Here is a 19,144-nt window from a genome sequence, read left to right on the forward strand (position 1 = left end):
GGGCTCTGTACCTCTGCACAACATACTCAGAGCTGCTCTTTTCTAACCTTATAATAAGATGTTTGCGTCTCTTGAAGGAAAATGATGCTGCTCTTATACGAGGAAGGACTGCGAGTCGTCATCCACACCAGCAATCTGATCCGCGATGACTGGCACCAGAAGACCCAGGGGTATGTGCCACCCATAGTGCCCTGAGTGATTGTGACCACGTGGATGTGGGGACTGTAATGCAGTGTTTCCCAACCAGGGTGCCTCCAGCTGTGGCCAAACTACAACTCCCAGCATGCCAAAGGCTGTAGCTGTAATGTGACATCCTGTAATACAGAAATACTGACAAACTGCTACTTGTCTCTTCTGGAATATCAAGTAATCCAGCGCCCACATCTTCTATATTCTGTATTAAGTGATGTCATACAGGGGGCGGGGCTGTGATCACATGTCATTATATTATATCAGTGATGTCATACAGGGGGCGGGGCTGGGATCACATGTCATTATATTACTATTATATTATATCAGTGATGTCATACAGGGGGCGAGGCTGTGATCACATGTCATTATATTACTATTATATTATATCAGTGATGTCATACAGGAGGCGGGGCTGTGATCACATGTCATTATATTACTATTATATTATATCAGTGATGTCATACAGGGGGCGGGGCTGTGATCACATGTCATTATATTACTATTATATATCAGTGATGTCATACAGGGGGCGGGGCTGTGATCACATGTCATTATATTACTATTATATTATATCAGTGATGTCATACAGGGGGCGGGGCTGTGATCACATGTCATTATATTACTATTATATTATATCAGTGATGTCATACAGGGGGCGGGGCTGTAATCACATGTCATTATATTACTATTATATATCAGTGATGTCATACAGGGGGCGGGGCTGTGATCATATGTCATTATATTATATCAGTGATGTCATACAGGAGGCGGGGCTATGATCACATGTTATTATATTACTATTATATTATATCAGTGAAGTCATACAGGGGGCGGAGCTGTGATCACATGTCATTATATTACTATTATATTATATCAGTGATGTCATACAGGAGGCGGGGCTGTGATCACATGTCATATTACTATTACATTATATCAGTGATGTCATACAGGGGGCGGGGCTGTGATAACATGTCATTATATTACTAATATATTATATCAGTGATGTCATACAGGGGGCGGGGCTGTGATCACATGTCATTATATTACTATTATATTATATCATTGATGTCATACAGGGGGCGGGGCTGTGATCACATGTCATTATATTACTATTATATTATATCAGTGATGTCATACAGGGGGCGGGGCTGTGATCGCATGTCATTATATTACTATTATATTATATCAGTGATGTCATACAGGGGGCGGGGCTGTGATCACATGTCATATTACTATTATATCATAAAGGGGCGGAGCTCTTACTACATATGATACACCTGCTTGTGTAGTATGACACCATTGTGAAGATCAGTAGTTCTGTGGATCAGTCGCACCCCCGGCCATTGTCCTCTCTCTCTGATTCTCCTACATTACATCTAAAAGCTTTTTTCCTTTCGTGTCTCGTGTTCGTGTTCTCCTCCTGAGCCATCGCTCTCACGGTCTTCAAACACATCACTTCTGACTCTTTGTTCCTTTGTCTCAGGCTTTCTGGTGACTGAGTGCTCTCTGGATTTCTGGGTTGCTTTATATCCAGTACAGACATTGTTTACCTGTTTATAAATGACAGGACCGAATCATGTCTACAAGACAATGAACAGGACCGAATAATACAGAAGAGAGTGTCCCCAGGGGATGAGCACGGCCTGCGCTATTAATACCGCTGAGCTAGAAGTACAGAACATACAGGGGTATTCAGGAAAAGACTATTCATGGCCTGTTCAGAGGAAGAGGGTAGAAACTGAGGCTGCAGTACCCAGAACCACCACTACATGGAGTATAGAACCAACAGCTTCCAGCGGCAAACTCAGTGATGTCACCGCTGATCTCTAGTGATGGATAGGCTGTATTCTCAGTGATGTCACCGCTGATCTCTAGTGATGGATAGGCTGTATTCTCAGTGATGTCACCGCTGATCTCCAGTGATGGATAGGCTGTATTCTCAGTGATGTCACCGCTGATCTCTAGTGATGGATAGGCTGTATTCTCAGTGATGTCACCGCTGATCTCTAGTGATGGATAGGCTGTATTCTCAGTGATGTCACCGCTGATCTCTAGTGATGGATAGGCTGTATTCTCAGTGATGTCACCGCTGATCTCTAATGATGGATAGGCTGTATTCTCAGTGATGTCACCGCTGATCTCTAGTGATGGATAGGCTGTATTCTCAGTGATGTCACCGCTGATCTCTAGTGATGGATAGGCTGTATTCTCAGTGATGTCACCGCTGATCTCTAGTGATGGATAGGATGTATTCTCAGTGATGTCACTGCTGATCTCTAGTGAATGGATAGGCTGTATTCTCAGTGATGTCACCGCTGATCTCTAGTGATGGATAGGCTGTATTCTCAGTGATGTCACCGCTGATCTCTAGTGATGGATAGGCTGTATTCTCAGTGATGTCACCGCTGATCTCTAGTGATGGATAGGCTGTATTCTCAGTGATGTCACCGCTGATCTCTAGTGATGGATATGCTGTATTCTCAGTGATGTCACCGCTGATCTCTAGTGATGGATAGGCTGTATTCTCAGTGATGTCACCGCTGATCTCTAGTGATGGATAGACTGTATTCTCAGTGATGTCACCGCTGATCTCTAGTGATGGATAGGCTGTATTCTCAGTGATGTCACCGCTGATCTCTAGTGATGGATAGGATGTATTCTCAGTGATGTCACCGCTGATCTCTAGTGATGGATAGACTGTATTCTCAGTGATGTCACCGCTGATCTCTAGTGATGGATAGACTGTATTCTCAGTGATGTCACCGCTGATCTCTAGTGATGGATAGGCTGTATTCTCAGTGATGTCACCGCTGATCTCTAGTGATGGATAGGCTGTATTCTCAGTGATGTCACCGCTGATCTCTAGTGATGGATAGGATGTATTCTCAGTGATGTCACTGCTGATCTCTAGTGAATGGATAGGCTGTATTCTCAGTGATGTCACCGCTGATCTCTAGTGATGGATAGGCTGTATTCTCAGTGATGTCACCGCTGATCTCTAGTGATGGATAGACTGTATTCTCAGTGATGTCACCGCTGATCTCTAGTGATGGATAGGCTGTATTCTCAGTGATGTCACTGCTGATCTCTAGTGATGGATAGGATGTATTCTCAGTGATGTCACCGCTGATCTCTAGTGATGGATAGGCTGTATTCTCAGTGATGTCACTGCTGATCTCTAGTGATGGATAGGATGTATTCTCAGTGATGTCACCGCTGATCTCTAGTGAATGGATAGGATGTATTCTCAGTGATGTCACCGCTGATCTCTAGTGATGGATAGGCTGTATTCTCAGTGATGTCACCGCTGATCTCTAGTGATGGATAGGCTGTATTCTCAGTGATGTCACCGCTGATCTCTAGTGATGGATAGGCTGTATTCTCAGTGATGTCACCGCTGATCTCTAGTGATGGTTAGGCTGTATTCTCAGTGATGTCACCGCTGATCTCTAGTGATGGATAGGTTGTATTCTCAGTGATGTCACTGCTGATCTCTAGTGATGGATAGGCTGTATTCTCAGTGATGTCACCGCTGATCTCTAGTGATGGATAGGATGTATTCTCAGTGATGTCACCGCTGATCTCTAGTGATGGATAGGCGGTATTCTCAGTGATGTCACCGCTGATCTCTAGTGATGGATAGGCGGTATTCTCAGTGATGTCACCGCTGATCCTCTAGTATTCTCAGCAACCTCTTGTATATTAGAATGTTCCCTTATATCTAATATACTGTAATATTGTGTGTATATATACTGTAGTATACTATATTTAGTCTGTTCCGTTCCCTCTTCCTCAGTGTATTATTACTCCGTTGTGCAGTCACTTTATATCTTATTATCTCCTCTTCTTCTTGGGTCGGTGTCAGGATCTGGCTGAGTCCTCTGTATCCCAGACTGCCTGAGGGGTCTTCATCATTAGCCGGGGAGTCAATAACCAACTTCAGGGCTGACTTGGTGGCTTATTTGACCGCGTACAACTCTCCGAGCCTCAGGGAATGGACGGACATCATTAAGCAGCACGATCTGTCAGAGACCAGGTCTGTATCTACCGAACGCACATGGTGGGGGGTCGGGAACAGTCCACAGAGGTAACAATGGAACAAATTATAGAAGAGACATTCATACCTATGTATCTCAGTGACCCAGATGTATTGTACATCGCCTGCAGCTACAGGTAACTTTCACACCACAATTGGGGCTGCAGCTTATCCATAAAAATGTTCTGCATCCCGACTGTAATGTCAAGGACACAGCACACATGCTACTGTAATGTCAGGTACACGGCACGTCTGCTACTGTAAGGTCAGGTACACGGCACGTCTGCTACTGTAATGTCAGGTACACGGCACGTCTGCTACTGTAAGGTCAGGTACACGGCACGTCTGCTACTGTAATGTCAGGTGCACGGCACACATGCTACTGTAATGTCAGGTACACGGCACGTCTGCTACTGTAAGGTCAGGTACACGGCACGTCTGCTACTGTAAGGTCAGGTACACGGCACGTCTGCTACTGTAAGGTCAGGTACACGGCACGTCTGCTACTGTAAGGTCAGGTACACGGCACGTCTGCTACTTTAAGGTCAGGTACACGGCACGTCTGCTACTGTAATGTCAGGTACACAGCACACATGCTACTGTAATGTCAGGTACACGGCACACATGCTACTGTAATGTCAGGTACACGGCACGTCTGCTACTGTAATGTCAGGTACACGGCACGTCTGCTACTGTAATGTCAGGTACACGGCACGTCTTCTACTGTAATTTCAGGTACACAGCACACATGCTACTGTAATGTCAGGTACACAGCACACATGCTACTGTAATGTCAGGTACACGGCACGTCTGCTACTGTAAGGTCAGGTACACGGCACGTCTGCTACTGTAAGGTCAGGTACACGGCACGTCTGCTACTGTAAGGTCAGGTACAAGGCACGTCTGCTACTGTAAGGTCAGGTACAAGGCACGTCTGCTACTGTAAGGTCACGTACACGGCACGTCTGCTACTGTAAGGTCAGGTACACGGCACGTGTGCTTCTTTAATGCCAGGTACACAGCACGTCTGCAACGTCTACCTGCAACATTAGGGACTTATGTGGCATTTGAATTAAAAGAATATGGCTTCTTTCTTCCAAATACAGCACCACACTTGTGTACAGGTTGTTGGAGGTATTGCACCCTAGACCCCTCTCTTCAGTAAGGCTGAGCTGCAGTACCAGGCACCACCCATTGATTGGGGTGATTTTGTTTCTGGAAGAGACCAGATTTTATTATCCTGAGAACCTCACATTTTAGGATTTGGTGACGATGCAGTTTTGTTTTCATTTTTTTTTCCCCACCCATGGGGTCGGAGTTGAATTACTGTGATGGTGACTTGTTGCAGGGTGTATTTGGTGGCATCGACACCCGGGAGGTTCCAGGGATATGAGAAGGAGAAATGGGGGCACTTCCGCCTTAGAAAGGTAAGTGGTCCTTTCCTGTGTCCTGACCTGCTACCCACATGTCACCCTCCTGATGCCTCATTTCTCTTCTTCATATGTTTATCTTGTAGATTTTAAGAGAGAAGTGCGGCCCCATCGCTGGTGTGGAATCTTGGCCGGTGATTGGGCAGTTCTCCAGTATAGGCTCAATGGGAACCGATCAAAGCAAATGGCTGCATTCAGAATTCAGTGAGAGTATGAAGACCCTGGGGAAGGGGGAGAAAACTCTGCCGCATTCCCAAAAACCCCTGCAATTGGTAAAATCCGGAGCGGAACATTCTATGCTACATGCTGTTAACATCACCTCATCACTTAGCATATACATTACTTATCCTGTACTGATCCTGAGTTATATCCTGTTTTATACTCCAGAGCTGTACTCACTATTCTGCTGGTGAGATCACTGTATACATACATTACATTACTGATCTTGTACTGATCCTGAGTTATATCCTGTATTATACTCCAGAGCTGTACTCACTATTCTGCTGGTGAGATCACTGTGTATATACATTACATTACTTATCCTGTACTGATCCTGAGTTATATCCTGTATTATACCCCAGAGCTGTACTCACTATTCTGCTGGTGAGGTCACTGTGTACATACATTACATTACTTATCCTGTACTGATCCTGAGTTATATCCTGTATTATGCTCCAGAGCTGTACTCACTATTCTGCTGGTGAGGTCACTGTGTACATACATTACATTACTTATCCTGTACTGATCCTGAGTTATATCCTGTATTATACCCCAGAGCTGTACTCACTATTCTGCTGGTGAGGTCACTGTGTACATACATTACATTACTTATCCTGTACTGATCCTGAGTTATATCCTGTATTATACCCCAGAGCTGTACTCACTATTCTGCTGGGGGAGTCTTCATGAATACAATGTAATACCTACAATGTTTTTTATGCAGATCTACCCGTCTGTGGACAATGTTAGGACCAGTCTGGAAGGATATCCAGGTGAGGAATCTGCAGCCCGGCCTCTAGGACAGTGTTTCCCCACCAGGGTATCTCCAGCTTTTGCAAAACGTCAACTCCCAGCATTCCCAGACAGCCGTTGGCTGTCCGGGCATGCTGGGAGTTGTAGTTTTGCAACAGCGGGAGGCACCCTGGTTGGAAAACCTGCTCTAGGATGACATCTCTACAGTGGAAAACATTGGGCACTTGTTGTTCGCTTTGTGTCTTGCAGCTGGCGGCTCCCTCCCGTACGGGCTCCAGACGGCTCAGAAGCAGCCCTGGCTCCACACCTTCTTCCAGTAGGTAACGCTCTGCTGTGCTGCAGATTATCACTCCCTGTGTGATTTAAAGGACTTGTCCATTTTTGCATCCTGTAGGTTTGCATTTCTCCAGTGCATAAAATGCAATAACTTCGCAAGTAGTCCAGATGTGAAAGTCAGTAGTCGTCGACTATGTTACGAGGGGTTAACCCTTCATTCTAACAACATCCATCCGTCTCTTTACAGCAAGTGGAAAGCAGAAACATCCGGCCGCAGCCGAGCCATGCCGCACATCAAGACGTATATGCGCATGTCACCGGACTGCCGGGAGCTGGCGTGGTTCCTGGTGACAAGGTACGGGGGGGGGGGGGGGGAGACGCAATATTATATAATGTGATACAGTCTGCAGTCCTATGTAACACCACAGATAACACAGTGATAACTCTGAGTACAGATAATGTATAGATGTGACCTGCAGTCCTATGTAACACCACAGATAACACAGTGATAACTCTCTGAGTACAGATCATGTATAGATGTGACCTGCAGTCCTATGTAACACCACAGATAACACAATGATAACTCTCTGAGTACAGATAATGTATAGATGTGATCTGCAGTCCTATGTAACACCACAGATAACACAGTGATAACTCTCTGAGTACAGATAATGTATAGATGTGACCTGCAGTCCTATGTAACACCACAGATAACAGTGATAACTCTCTGAGTACAGATAATGTATAGATGTGATCTGCAGTCCTATGTAACACCACAGATAACACAGTGATAACTCTCTGAGTACAGATAATGTATAGATGTGACCTGCAGTCCTATGTAACACCACAGATAACAGTGATAACTCTCTGAGTACAGATAATGTATAGATGTGACCTGCAGTCCTATGTAACACCCCAGATAACAGTGATAACTCTCTGAGTACAGATAATGTATAGATGTGACCTGCAGTCCTATGTAACACCACAGATAACAGTGATATCTCTCTGAGTACAGATAATGTATAGATGTGACCTGCAGTCCTATGTAACACCACAGATAACAGTGATAACTCTCTGAGTACAGATAATGTATAGATGTGACCTGCAGTCCTATGTAACACCACAGATAACACAGTGATAACTCTCTGAGTACAGATAATGTATAGATATGACCTGCAGTCCTATGTAACACCATGGATAACACAGTGATAACTCTCTGAGTACAGATAATGTATAGATGTGTCCTGCAGTCCTATGTAACACCACAGATAACACAGTGATAACTCTCTGAGTACAGATAATGTATAGATGTGACCTGCAGTCCTATGTAACACCACAGATAACAGTGATAACTCTGAGTACAGATAATGTATAGATGTGACCTGCAGTCCTATGTAACACCACAGATAACACAGTGATAACTCTCTGAGTACAGATAATGTATAGATGTGACCTGCAGTCCTATGTAACACCACAGATAACACAGTGATAACTCTGAGTACAGATAATGTATAGATGTGACCTGCAGTCCTATGTAACACCACAGATAACACAGTGATAACTCTCTGAGTACAGATAATGTATAGATGTGACCTGCAGTCCTATGTAACACCACAGATAACAGTGATAACTCTCTGAGTACAGATAATGTATAGATGTGACCTGCAGTCCTATGTAACACCACAGATAACAGTGATAACTCTCTGAGTACAGATAATGTATAGATGTGACCTGCAGTCCTATGTAACACCACAGATAACACAGTGATAACTCTCTGAGTACAGATAATGTATAGATGTGACCTGCAGTCCTATGTAACACCACAGATAAGTTTAACAGTGATAACTCTCTGAGTACAGATCATGTATAGATGTGACCTGCAGTCCTATGTAACACCACAGATAACACAGTGATAACTCTCTGAGTACAGATAATGTATAGATGTGACCTGCAGTCCTATGTAACACCACAGATAACACAGTGATAACTCTCTGAGTACAGATAATGTATAGATGTGACCTGCAGTCCTATGTAACACCACAGATAACAGTGATAACTCTCTGAGTACAGATCATGTATAGATGTGACCTGCAGTCCTATGTAACACCACAGATAACACAGTGATAACTCTCTGAGTACAGATAATGTATAGATGTGATCTGCAGTCCTATGTAACACCACAGATAACAGTGATAACTCTCTGAGTACAGATAATGTATAGATGTGACCTGCAGTCCTATGTAACACCACAGATAACAGTGATAACTCTGAGTACAGATAATATAGATGTGACCTGCAGTCCTATGTAACACCACAGATAACACAGTGATAACTCTGAGTACAGATAATGTATAGATGTGACCTGCAGTCCTATGTATCCTGTTTGTCTGGCAGGTGCCGTATGGCGATGACGTGATCACATGACCCTCCCATTGATCCGTTCCACTGTCGCCCCGTTCCCGTATTTGCGGTTCTCATTGTCCTGACATAAAGCGGCTCCACAGATCTATACCCTCATTATGTAACTTCCACAATCCGGCTGTGCGGCGGGAAACAATGTCGGCTCTGCCGCGCTCAGGGATCGATTTATTTGCTTGTTTCACTTTGCAAATAAATAGAAGAAAGACAATAAATACCGGCGCTCGCGGCTGAAAATCGCCAATAATTTCCTGTACCCGCCGAGCACTCCCGGACGTCCTGCCGAGCTCTTGTTAAAGTCTGCGCAATTTACCGCATCCGTCGCTTCACGCCCGGACTGCACCGGCCTCTCTCCTGGCACTCCCTCCTCAACCTTATTACGACCGGACGCTGGTATGAAGTATTCCCTCTTCACATGTAGCAGAGTTACACCGGCGCCTATGGACTCCACATGGAACAGACAAGTTATCACAGTGTTTTTCAACGAGTGTGCCTCCAGCTGTTGCAAAACTACAATTCCCAGCATGCCCAGACAGCCAATAGCTGTCTGGGCATGCTGGGATTTGTAGTTTCGAAACAGCTGGGATCACACTCGTTGGGAAACACCAGCCTTCATCTGTCAGTACATGATGGGAGTTGTAGTTTTGCTACAGCTGGAGGCACACTCGGGAAACACTGGCCTTAAGCTGTCTGTACATGCTGTCCGTTCATGCTGGGAGTTGTAGTTTTGAAGCAGCTGGAGGCACACTCATTGGGAAACACCGGCCTTTAGCTGTCCGTACATGCTGGGAGTTGTAGTCTTGCACCTGTGTGAAGAGTTGGGTGCGTTCCTCTCATCTCAGGTTTCCATAGCGATGGCTGAGAGGTCTCCCGCCTTATCCTATTGAAGCTTCTGTCTAGAGTTTTCTTTCTAGTAATTGTATGAATTAAGAAAATAGGAAAATGACACCGTGAGCTATAGTGGGAGCCGCCATTATCCTGGGGGTGGTTGCTAGGAGACGGTGACCTAGGTTACGGTGTGATGCTATGGGGAGCGTGTGAAGAAACGCGCGGTGGGTGGATGGGGCCCGTGTGTCCGAGTGGGAGAAAACACTTCACAGGTTAATGACTATTCACTGGAGGGGAGGAGACCACCCAACACCGCAGAGGAATGGCCGCTCACACAACACCTACCTGTCCCATCACACAACACCTACCTGTCCCATCACACAACACCTACCTGTCCCATCACACAACTCAACTGAGAGACTCCTCTGTCCTCCTCCTCCTCCAGACTCCTCTGTCCTCGTCCTCCTCCTCCTCCAGACTCCTCTGTCCTCCTCCAGACTCCTCTGTCCTCCTCCAGACTCCTCTGTCCTCCTCCAGACTCCTCTGTCCTCCTCCAGACTCCTCTGTCCTCCTCCTCCTCCAGACTCCTCTGTCCTCCTCCTCCTCCAGACTCCTCTGTCCTCCTCCAGACTCCTCTGTCCTCCTCCTCCTCCAGACTCCTCTGTCCTCCTCCTCCAGACTCCTCTCTCCTCCTCCAGACTCCTCTGTCCTCCTCCTCCTCCAGACTCCTCTGTCCTCCTCCAGACTCCTCTGTCCTCCTCCTCCAGACTCCTCTGTCCTCCTCCTCCAGACTCCTCTGTCCTCCTCCTCCAGACTCCTCTGTCCTTCTCCTCCAGACTCCTCTGTCCTCCTCCTCTGTCCTCTGTCCTCCTGCTCCAGACTCCTCTGTCCTCCTGCTCCAGACTCCTCTGTCCTCCTCCTCCAGACTCCTCGGTCCTCCTCCTCCTCCAGACTCCTCTGTCCTCCTCCAGACTCCTCTGTCCTCCTCCTCCAGACTCCTCTGTCCTCCTCCTCCTCCAGACTCCTCTGTCCTCCTCCTCCAGACTCCTCTGTCCTCCTCCTCCTCCAGACTCCTCTGTCCTTCTCCTCCAGACTCCTCTGTCCTCCTCCTCTGTCCTCTGTCCTCCTGCTCCAGACTCCTCTGTCCTCCTGCTCCAGACTCCTCTGTCCTCCTGCTCCAGACTCCTCTGTCCTCCTCCTCCAGACTCCTCGGTCCTCCTCCTCCTCCAGACTCCTCTGTCCTCCTCCAGACTCCTCTGTCCTCCTCCTCCTCCAGACTCCTCTGTCCTCCTCCTCCTCCAGACTCCTCTGTCCTCCTCCTCCAGACTCCTCTGTCCTCCTCCTCCTCCAGACTCTTCACCAGTCTCCCTCCTATAGTCTTACTGCCTCCCCCTCTTCTGCACAGACATCTCTGCCATCACCTTTTCTATCTGAGATCAGGAGGATCAGGAATGGGGAAATCCAACAGCCTGATCCTTCCCTCTCCCATCATCTACCACAGTGTTTCCGGTGCCTCCACGTGTTGCAAAACTACAACTCCCAGAATGCCTGGACTGCCAAAGGCTGTCCAGGCATGCTGGGAGTTGTAGTTTTTCAAAATCTGGAGGCACCCTGTTTGTGAAACACTGATCTACCATCGGGACAAAAGAGTCGGGAGTTTGCTATACACCAGATGGTTGTTTGGTGAATTTGATGCAGTTTAGAGGGGGAGCTATCCCCGGTGACTCCGGTATCCCCCGTGACTCCGGTATCTCCAGTGACTCCGGTATCCCCAGTGACTCCGGTATCCCCAGTGACTCCGGTATCCCCAGTGACTCCGGTATCCCCCGTGACTCCGGTATCCCCAGTGACTCCGGTATCCCCAGTGACTCCGGTATCTCCAGTGACTCCGGTATCCCCCGTGACTCCGGTATCTCCAGTGACTCCGGTATCCCCCGTGACTCCGGTATCTCCAGTGACTCCGGTATCCCCAGTGACTCCGGTATCCCCCGTGACTCCGGTATCCCCCGTGACTCCGGTATCTCCAGTGACTCCGGTATCCCCCGTGACTCCGGTATCCCCCGTGACTCCGGTATCCCCCGTGACTCCGGTATCCCCCGTGACTCCGGTATCCCCCGTGACTCCGGTATCCCCCGTGACTCCGGTATCCCCCGTGACTCCGGTATCCCCCGTGACTCCGGTATCCCCCGTGACTCCGGTATCCCCCGTGACTCCGGTATCCCCCGTGACTCCGGTATCCCCCGTGACTCCGGTATCCCCCGTGACTCCGGTATCCCCCGTGACTCCGGTATCCCCCGTGACTCCGGTATCCCCCGTGACTCCGGTATCCCCCGTGACTCCGGTATCCCCCGTGACTCCGGTATCTCCAGTGACTCCGGTATCCCCCGTGACTCCGGTATCCCCAGTGACTCCGGTATCCCCAGTGACTCCTGTATCCCCAGTGACTCCGGTATCTCCAGTGACACCAACATCCCCAGTGACTCCGGTATCTCCAGTGACTCCGGTATCTCCAGTGACTCCGGTATCTCCAGTGACTCCGGTATCTCCAGTGACTCCGGTATCTCCAGTGACTCCGGTATCCCCAGTGACTCCGGTATCCCCAGTGACTCCGGTATCCCCAGTGACTCCGGTATCCCCAGTGACTCCGGTATCTCCAGTGACCCCGGTATCCCCAGTGACTCCGGTATCTCCGGTGACTCCAACATCCCCAGCGTCTCTGGTCAATCAGAAGTTTGGGAGAACTGAGAGCCATATTGGAGGGTGTCAGGTGTCACACAGCTTTCTTCGGAGTCAGATACTATTTTTTAGGAAAGGGTTATAATTATGAGAGAGCTAAGCTGTCACTCAGAAGTCTGGCAGAGCGGGGAGTCGTAATGGGGGTGTCAGTTGTCACCCAGCTTTCCTACAATCCTGCACAACAAATTGGATAAAACATTTTAGGAAGGGGGGTAATTATGAGGGAACTAAGGTAATCTGTCTGTCTCAAGTTTAGGTGCTGGGAGCTATAATGGAGGGTGTCAGGTGTCACACAGCTTTCTTAGGATCCTGCACAACAAATCGGATACTAATTCTTAGGCGAGGGGGTAATTATAAGTGAGCTAAGGTAAGCTGTCTGTCACAAGTCCGGGAGAGCTGGGAGCCATAATGAAGAGTGTCAGGTGTGACCCAACTTTCCCAGGAGCAGATAAAACTTAGAGATAGCTGAGTGTAATAGGTCCCTGATATGCGGGACATGAGGTTGCGTGTCCTGGAGTTGTCCTGTAAGCGATTTTCCTCCTGAATGCCCTTGCTCTGTATTTGGCGCTGTGCTGCCATGGTAACGGCTGTTTGTTGTGATTGAAGATATTCCTCGTCTTGAAGTCCTTGAGGCGCGATCATGTATCCTGGTAACAATGTTTGATTACCGCCTTACTTCAGATCCTTCGTCGTTCTCAACCGCGAAACCCCCGGAATGTAATTGAGCCCCTCCCCCCCCCCCCCCCCCCCGGTGCTCTCCATTAATACGCGATCTGTTGTGCGTATTTTGTGACTTCGCGAAAGGACAACAAGGAGGAGACCAAATGTGGCTGCACAGCGCAACCCCCCCCCCCCCCCATAAACATATCCGGATTATCCCTTCATGAACAGATGATGCAACCTGTGGCTCTCTAGAACTACAACTCCCATCATGCCCAGACAGCGACTATACTAGCTGTACACACTATACTATACCTAATGGAATCTAATACAACACATAATATAGATAATATCACTGCATTGTTGGCTGCCGGCTGTCTGGGCATGATGGGAGTTGTAGTTTTGCAACAGCTGACGGCGCACAGGCTGGGAAACACTGATCCAGACTAGAGATATATATATATATATATATATATATATATATATATATATATATATATATATACACCTCCATTCTTAACACTGCAGGCTGCATCCAGAAAACTGGGAAAACAACAAAACAAAAGAAAGAAACTATGTGATCAAGTTTACTTTACAATGTGACTTCTCCTTTTATGTCTTAAGCAGGTTTATCTGTTCAAATTAGTAGACCAGTGTGCCTCCAGCTGTTGCAAAACTACAGCTCCCAGCATGCCCGGACAGCTGTTGACAATTTGCGCTCGCTTTGTAATTTTTCTTTATGTTTGCGCGTGGAGGGGACGTGGCTTAGTTGGCTCAGATGTTGCATTTCTCATCAGCATAAAAATAACTATTGCACCGGGATGGGATCTGGAGAGTTCATTAATATGTGTATTTTTTTCCCGTTGCGCATCCTTTTTAAAGATTGGCACAATTTATTTTGTTGTGCGCCATTTTTGTAAATTAGAAACCCTGCACAAATGGAAAGAAAATGTTGATGCTAATAATAAATCCTCCCCATGAGTCATGTCAGATATCAAACTCTGCTCTGCTGCACCGTGTCCAAGGGGATGTGACCGAGGACACGAGGTAAATAATCCTCTCGCTGCGGCTGAGGTTTCCCACTGTGCAGCGTTTACATTGTGCCCGACAGAATACAGTGCTGAATGTCGTGTTGTGCATCGACCGAACAAAATGCGCGTGACCTTTCAGCGCTAAAACAATACGGCGACAAGGGGCTGGCGGGTCACCTGACCAGTAATGATTTGTTAGAGAGGCATCGTATGGGGCGTCCCTGACTCTATACTCCAGTGTTATCCAAACAGTGTGTCTCCAGCTGTTGCAAAACTACAACTTTCAGCATGCCCGGACAGCCAACGGCTGTCCGGGCATGCTGGGAGTTGTAGTTTTGCAACAGCCGAAGGCACCCTGGTGGTGAAACACTGATCTAAGTCTCCAAACTGTGAACTTCCAGATGTTGCAGAACTACAAATCCCAGCATGCCAGGTCAGCCAATGGATGGCCGGGCATGCTGGGAGTTGTAGTTTTGCAACAGCTGAAGGCACACTGGTTGGGAAACACTGACATAAGTTGTGGGAAACACTGACCTAAGTCAAACTGTGAACTTTTAGATGTTGCAAAACTACAACTCCCAGCATGCCCAGACAGACAATGGCAACAGCTGGAGGCACCCTGGTGGGGAAACACTGACCTAAGTCTCCAAAGTGTATGGACACCTGTAAGGCTATGTTCACACTTGCATATTTTGCGGTGTATTTTACTGCTGATTTTGTGCTATTGGTTTTTTTACTCATTGAAGTCAGTAGAGAATCAGCTTCGGCTGTCCGGGCATGCTGGAAAATGTACTTTTGCAACAGCTGGAGGCACCCTGGCTGGGAAACACTGATCTGAGTCTCCAAACTGTAAACTTACAGATATTGCAAAACTACAACTCCCAGCGTGCCCTGACAGCCAAAGCTGATTTTCTCCTGACTTCAATGAGTAGGAAAACCAATAGCAGAAAATCTGCAGTAAAATACACGGCAAAATGTGCATGTGTGAAAATAGCCTTACAGGTGTCTATACACTGTACACCAGTGTTGGCTGTCCGGGCATGCAGGGAGTTGTAGTTCTGCGACTGCTGGAGGCACGTTGTTTGGAAAACACTAGTCCATTTGGAAAACTAGGGTCCATTCACACGTAAGTATTTTACTGCAGATTTTCTGCAGCTGATTTTCCTACCCATTGAAGTCAGTCGAAAATCAGCTGTTGCAAAGGTACAACTCCCAGCATGCCCGCCACATGCATGCTCAGCTGAGCTTATCGTGTGTATATATAATATATATATTTATTTATTTATACATATATATACATTGAGCAAGGCTTTGACAGGTTAATTAAAATCTTTATGCAAAATGTTACAAGAATGTTTTCTAAAGAGCAGATTTCCTTACAATCTATCAGTATTTTGTTGTTTTTTTATCCAAAATGGACACATTTAGAGCTGATATTCGTCTCATTGTATCATCATTTTTTTTCTTTCTTTCAGTGCAAACCTCTCCAAAGCTGCATGGGGGTCTCTGGAGAAGAGCGGGACCCAGCTGTTTATCCGGTCCTATGAACTGGGGGTCTTATTCCTGCCATCTGCCTTTGTGAGTCCAAACCTGGAGCAGATGTTTTGTGTCATCTCTGTTATTATTAGTCTATAAGGGGCCGAATGACTGCGCAGGAGAAATAATAAATACATCAGTGCTGCCGCCGCTGATCTCTAGTGATGGATAGGCTTTATTCTCAGTGATGTCACCGCTGATCTCTAGTGATGGATAGGCTGTATTCTCAGTGATGTCACCGCTGATCTCTAGTGATGGATAGGCTGTATTCTCAGTGATGTCACCGCTGATCTCTAGTGATGGATAGGCTGTATTCTCAGTTATGTCACCGCTGATCTCTAGTGATGGATAGGCTGTATTCTCAGTGATCTCACCGCTGATCTCTAGTGAATGGATAGGCTGTATTCTCAGTGATGTCACCGCTGATCTCTAGTGAATGGATAGGATGTATTCTCAGTGATGTAACCGCTGATCTCTAGTGATGGATAGGCTGTATTCTCAGTGATGTCACCGCTGATCTCTAGTGATGGATAGGATGTATTCTCAGTGATGTCACCGCTGATCTCTAGTGATGGATAGGCTGTATTCTCAGTGATGTCACCGCTGATCTCTAGTGATGGATAGGCTGTATTCTCAGTGATGTCACCGCTGATCTCTAGTGATGGATAGGCTGTATTCTCAGTGATGTCACCGCTGATCTCTAGTGATGGATAGGCTGTATTCTCAGTGATATCACCGCTGATCTCTAGTGATGGATAGGCTGTATTCTCAGTGATGTCACCGCTGATCTCTAGTGATGGATAGGCTGTATTCTCAGTGATGTCACCGCTGATCTCTAGTGATGGATAGGCTGTATTCTCAGTGCTGCCGCCGCTGATCTCTAGTGATGGATAGGCTGTATTCTCAGTGATGTCACCGCTGATCTCTAGTGAATAGGCTTTCTTATGTGGTGCAGGTTCAGCAGGAGAACATGCTGCTGGTAATATCTGCCATTTATTCTCCTGTATTATTCCTTGTAGTGGGTAATTTTCCTACTTGACGATTATGGCTCCATATAGGATTACTATAGACATAAGTGGCTGCTTTACATTATACTGTGGGACCGCTGTCAGCGCAGTGAATGTTATACACACAGCGTATCAGCTGCCAAGGTCACGATGGGTTAAGCCTGCTGGGTATTATTATACGCCATTGACTCTGTATCCGCTCCTGTCTCCATTACCTGCCCCCGAGAGCCTTCACTTACAGCTCCTGTAGCTGCATTATGTCCTCAGCATCTGTATACAGGAAAATTACCGTCACATACCAGGAAAATTACACTGTTATATCTTAATTCCTGGTAATTCTGCATTAACTGCGATTTCTTACTTTGTTAAATGAGTACACAGACCTGTCAAGTAAGGTTCCTGCCTGGGTAATGGGGCAATGAGTTCTTATAAATAGATTTGAGAATAGCCAAAGTGTATGGCCTGGTATATTGTAGACTCACACAGATGCTTTCTGCATATAATACTGCCACCAATGTACTCTTGTACATGTACTCATAATGCACTATAATACTGCCCCTATATACAAGAATATAACTACTATAATACTGCCCCTATATACAAGAATATAACTACTATAATACTGCCCCTATATACAAGAATATAACTACTATAATACTGCTCCTATATACAAGAATATAACTACTATAATACTGCTCCTATATACAAGAATATAACTACTATAACACTGCTCCTATATACAACAATATAACGACTATAATACTGCTCCTATACACAAGAATATAACTACTATAACACTGCTCCTATATACAAGAATATACCTACTATAATACTGCTCCTATATACAAGAATATAACTACTATAATACTGCTCCTATATACAAGAATATATCTACTATAACACTGCTCCTATATACAACAATATAACGACTATAATACTGCTCCTATATACAAGAATATAACTACTATAACACTGCTCCTATATACAACAATATAACGACTATAATACTGCTCCTATATACAAGAATATAACTACTATAATACTGCTCCTATATACAACAATATAACGACTATAATACTGCCCCTATATACAAGAATATAACTACTATAATACTGCTCCTATATACAAGAATATAACTACTATATTACTGCCCCCTATATACAAGAATATAACTACTATAATACTGCTCCTATATACAAGAATATAACTACTTTAATACTGATCCTATATACAAGAATATACCTACTATAATACTGCTCCTATATACAAGAATATAACTACTATAATACTGCTCCTATATACAAGAATATAACTACTATAATACTGCTCCTATATACAAGAATATATCTACTATAATACTGCTCCTATATACAAGAATATAACTACTATAATACTGCCCCTATATACAAGAATATAACTACTATAATACTGCTCCTATATACAAGAATATAACTACTATAATACTGCTCCTATATATAAGAATATAACTACTATAATACTGCCTCCTATATACAAGAATATAACTACTATAATACTTCTCCTATATACAAGAATATAACTACTATAATACTGCTCCTATATACAAGAATATAACTACTATAATACTGCCCCTATATACAAGAATATAACTACTATAATACTGCTCCTATATACAAGAATATAACTACTATAATACTGCTCCTATATACAAGAATATAACTATTATAATACTGCTCCCATATACAAGAATATACCTACTATAATACTGCTCCTATATACAAGAATATAACTACTATAATATTGCCTCCTATATACAAGAATATAACTACTAAAATACTGCTCCTATATACAGGAATATAACTACTATAATACTGCTTCCTATATACAAGAATATATCTACTATAATACTGCCTCCTATATACAAGAATATATCTACTATAATACTGCCCCTATATACAAGAATATAACTACTATAATACTGCCTCCTATATAAAAGAATATAACTACTATAATACTGCTCCTATATACAAGAATATAACTACT

At 45.3% G+C, this 19,144-nt stretch overlaps 1 protein-coding gene across 3 annotated transcripts in view; it reads left to right on the forward strand.

Annotated features, from left to right (window-relative positions):
* Nucleotides 1-19,144, forward strand: part of TDP1 (tyrosyl-DNA phosphodiesterase 1) — a 55,188-nt gene that overhangs the window by 19,748 nt on the left and 16,296 nt on the right. For 2 of the 3 annotated variants that reach the window (XM_056546135.1, XM_056546137.1), the window contains exons 7-14: nucleotides 78-170; nucleotides 4,058-4,228; nucleotides 5,577-5,655; nucleotides 5,745-5,930; nucleotides 6,602-6,650; nucleotides 6,880-6,946; nucleotides 7,154-7,261; nucleotides 16,055-16,157. In XM_056546135.1, the coding sequence (XP_056402110.1) occupies nucleotides 78-170; nucleotides 4,058-4,228; nucleotides 5,577-5,655; nucleotides 5,745-5,930; nucleotides 6,602-6,650; nucleotides 6,880-6,946; nucleotides 7,154-7,261; nucleotides 16,055-16,157 (856 nt within the window). The remainder of the gene's footprint in view (nucleotides 1-77; nucleotides 171-4,057; nucleotides 4,229-5,576; nucleotides 5,656-5,744; nucleotides 5,931-6,601; nucleotides 6,651-6,879; nucleotides 6,947-7,153; nucleotides 7,262-16,054; nucleotides 16,158-19,144) is intronic. The other variant, XM_056546138.1, reaches the window with a different exon arrangement.

The sequence above is a fragment of the Hyla sarda genome, chromosome 11, assembly GCF_029499605.1.
Source record: "Hyla sarda isolate aHylSar1 chromosome 11, aHylSar1.hap1, whole genome shotgun sequence".
In the NCBI taxonomy this organism is placed as follows: domain Eukaryota; kingdom Metazoa; phylum Chordata; class Amphibia; order Anura; family Hylidae; genus Hyla; species Hyla sarda.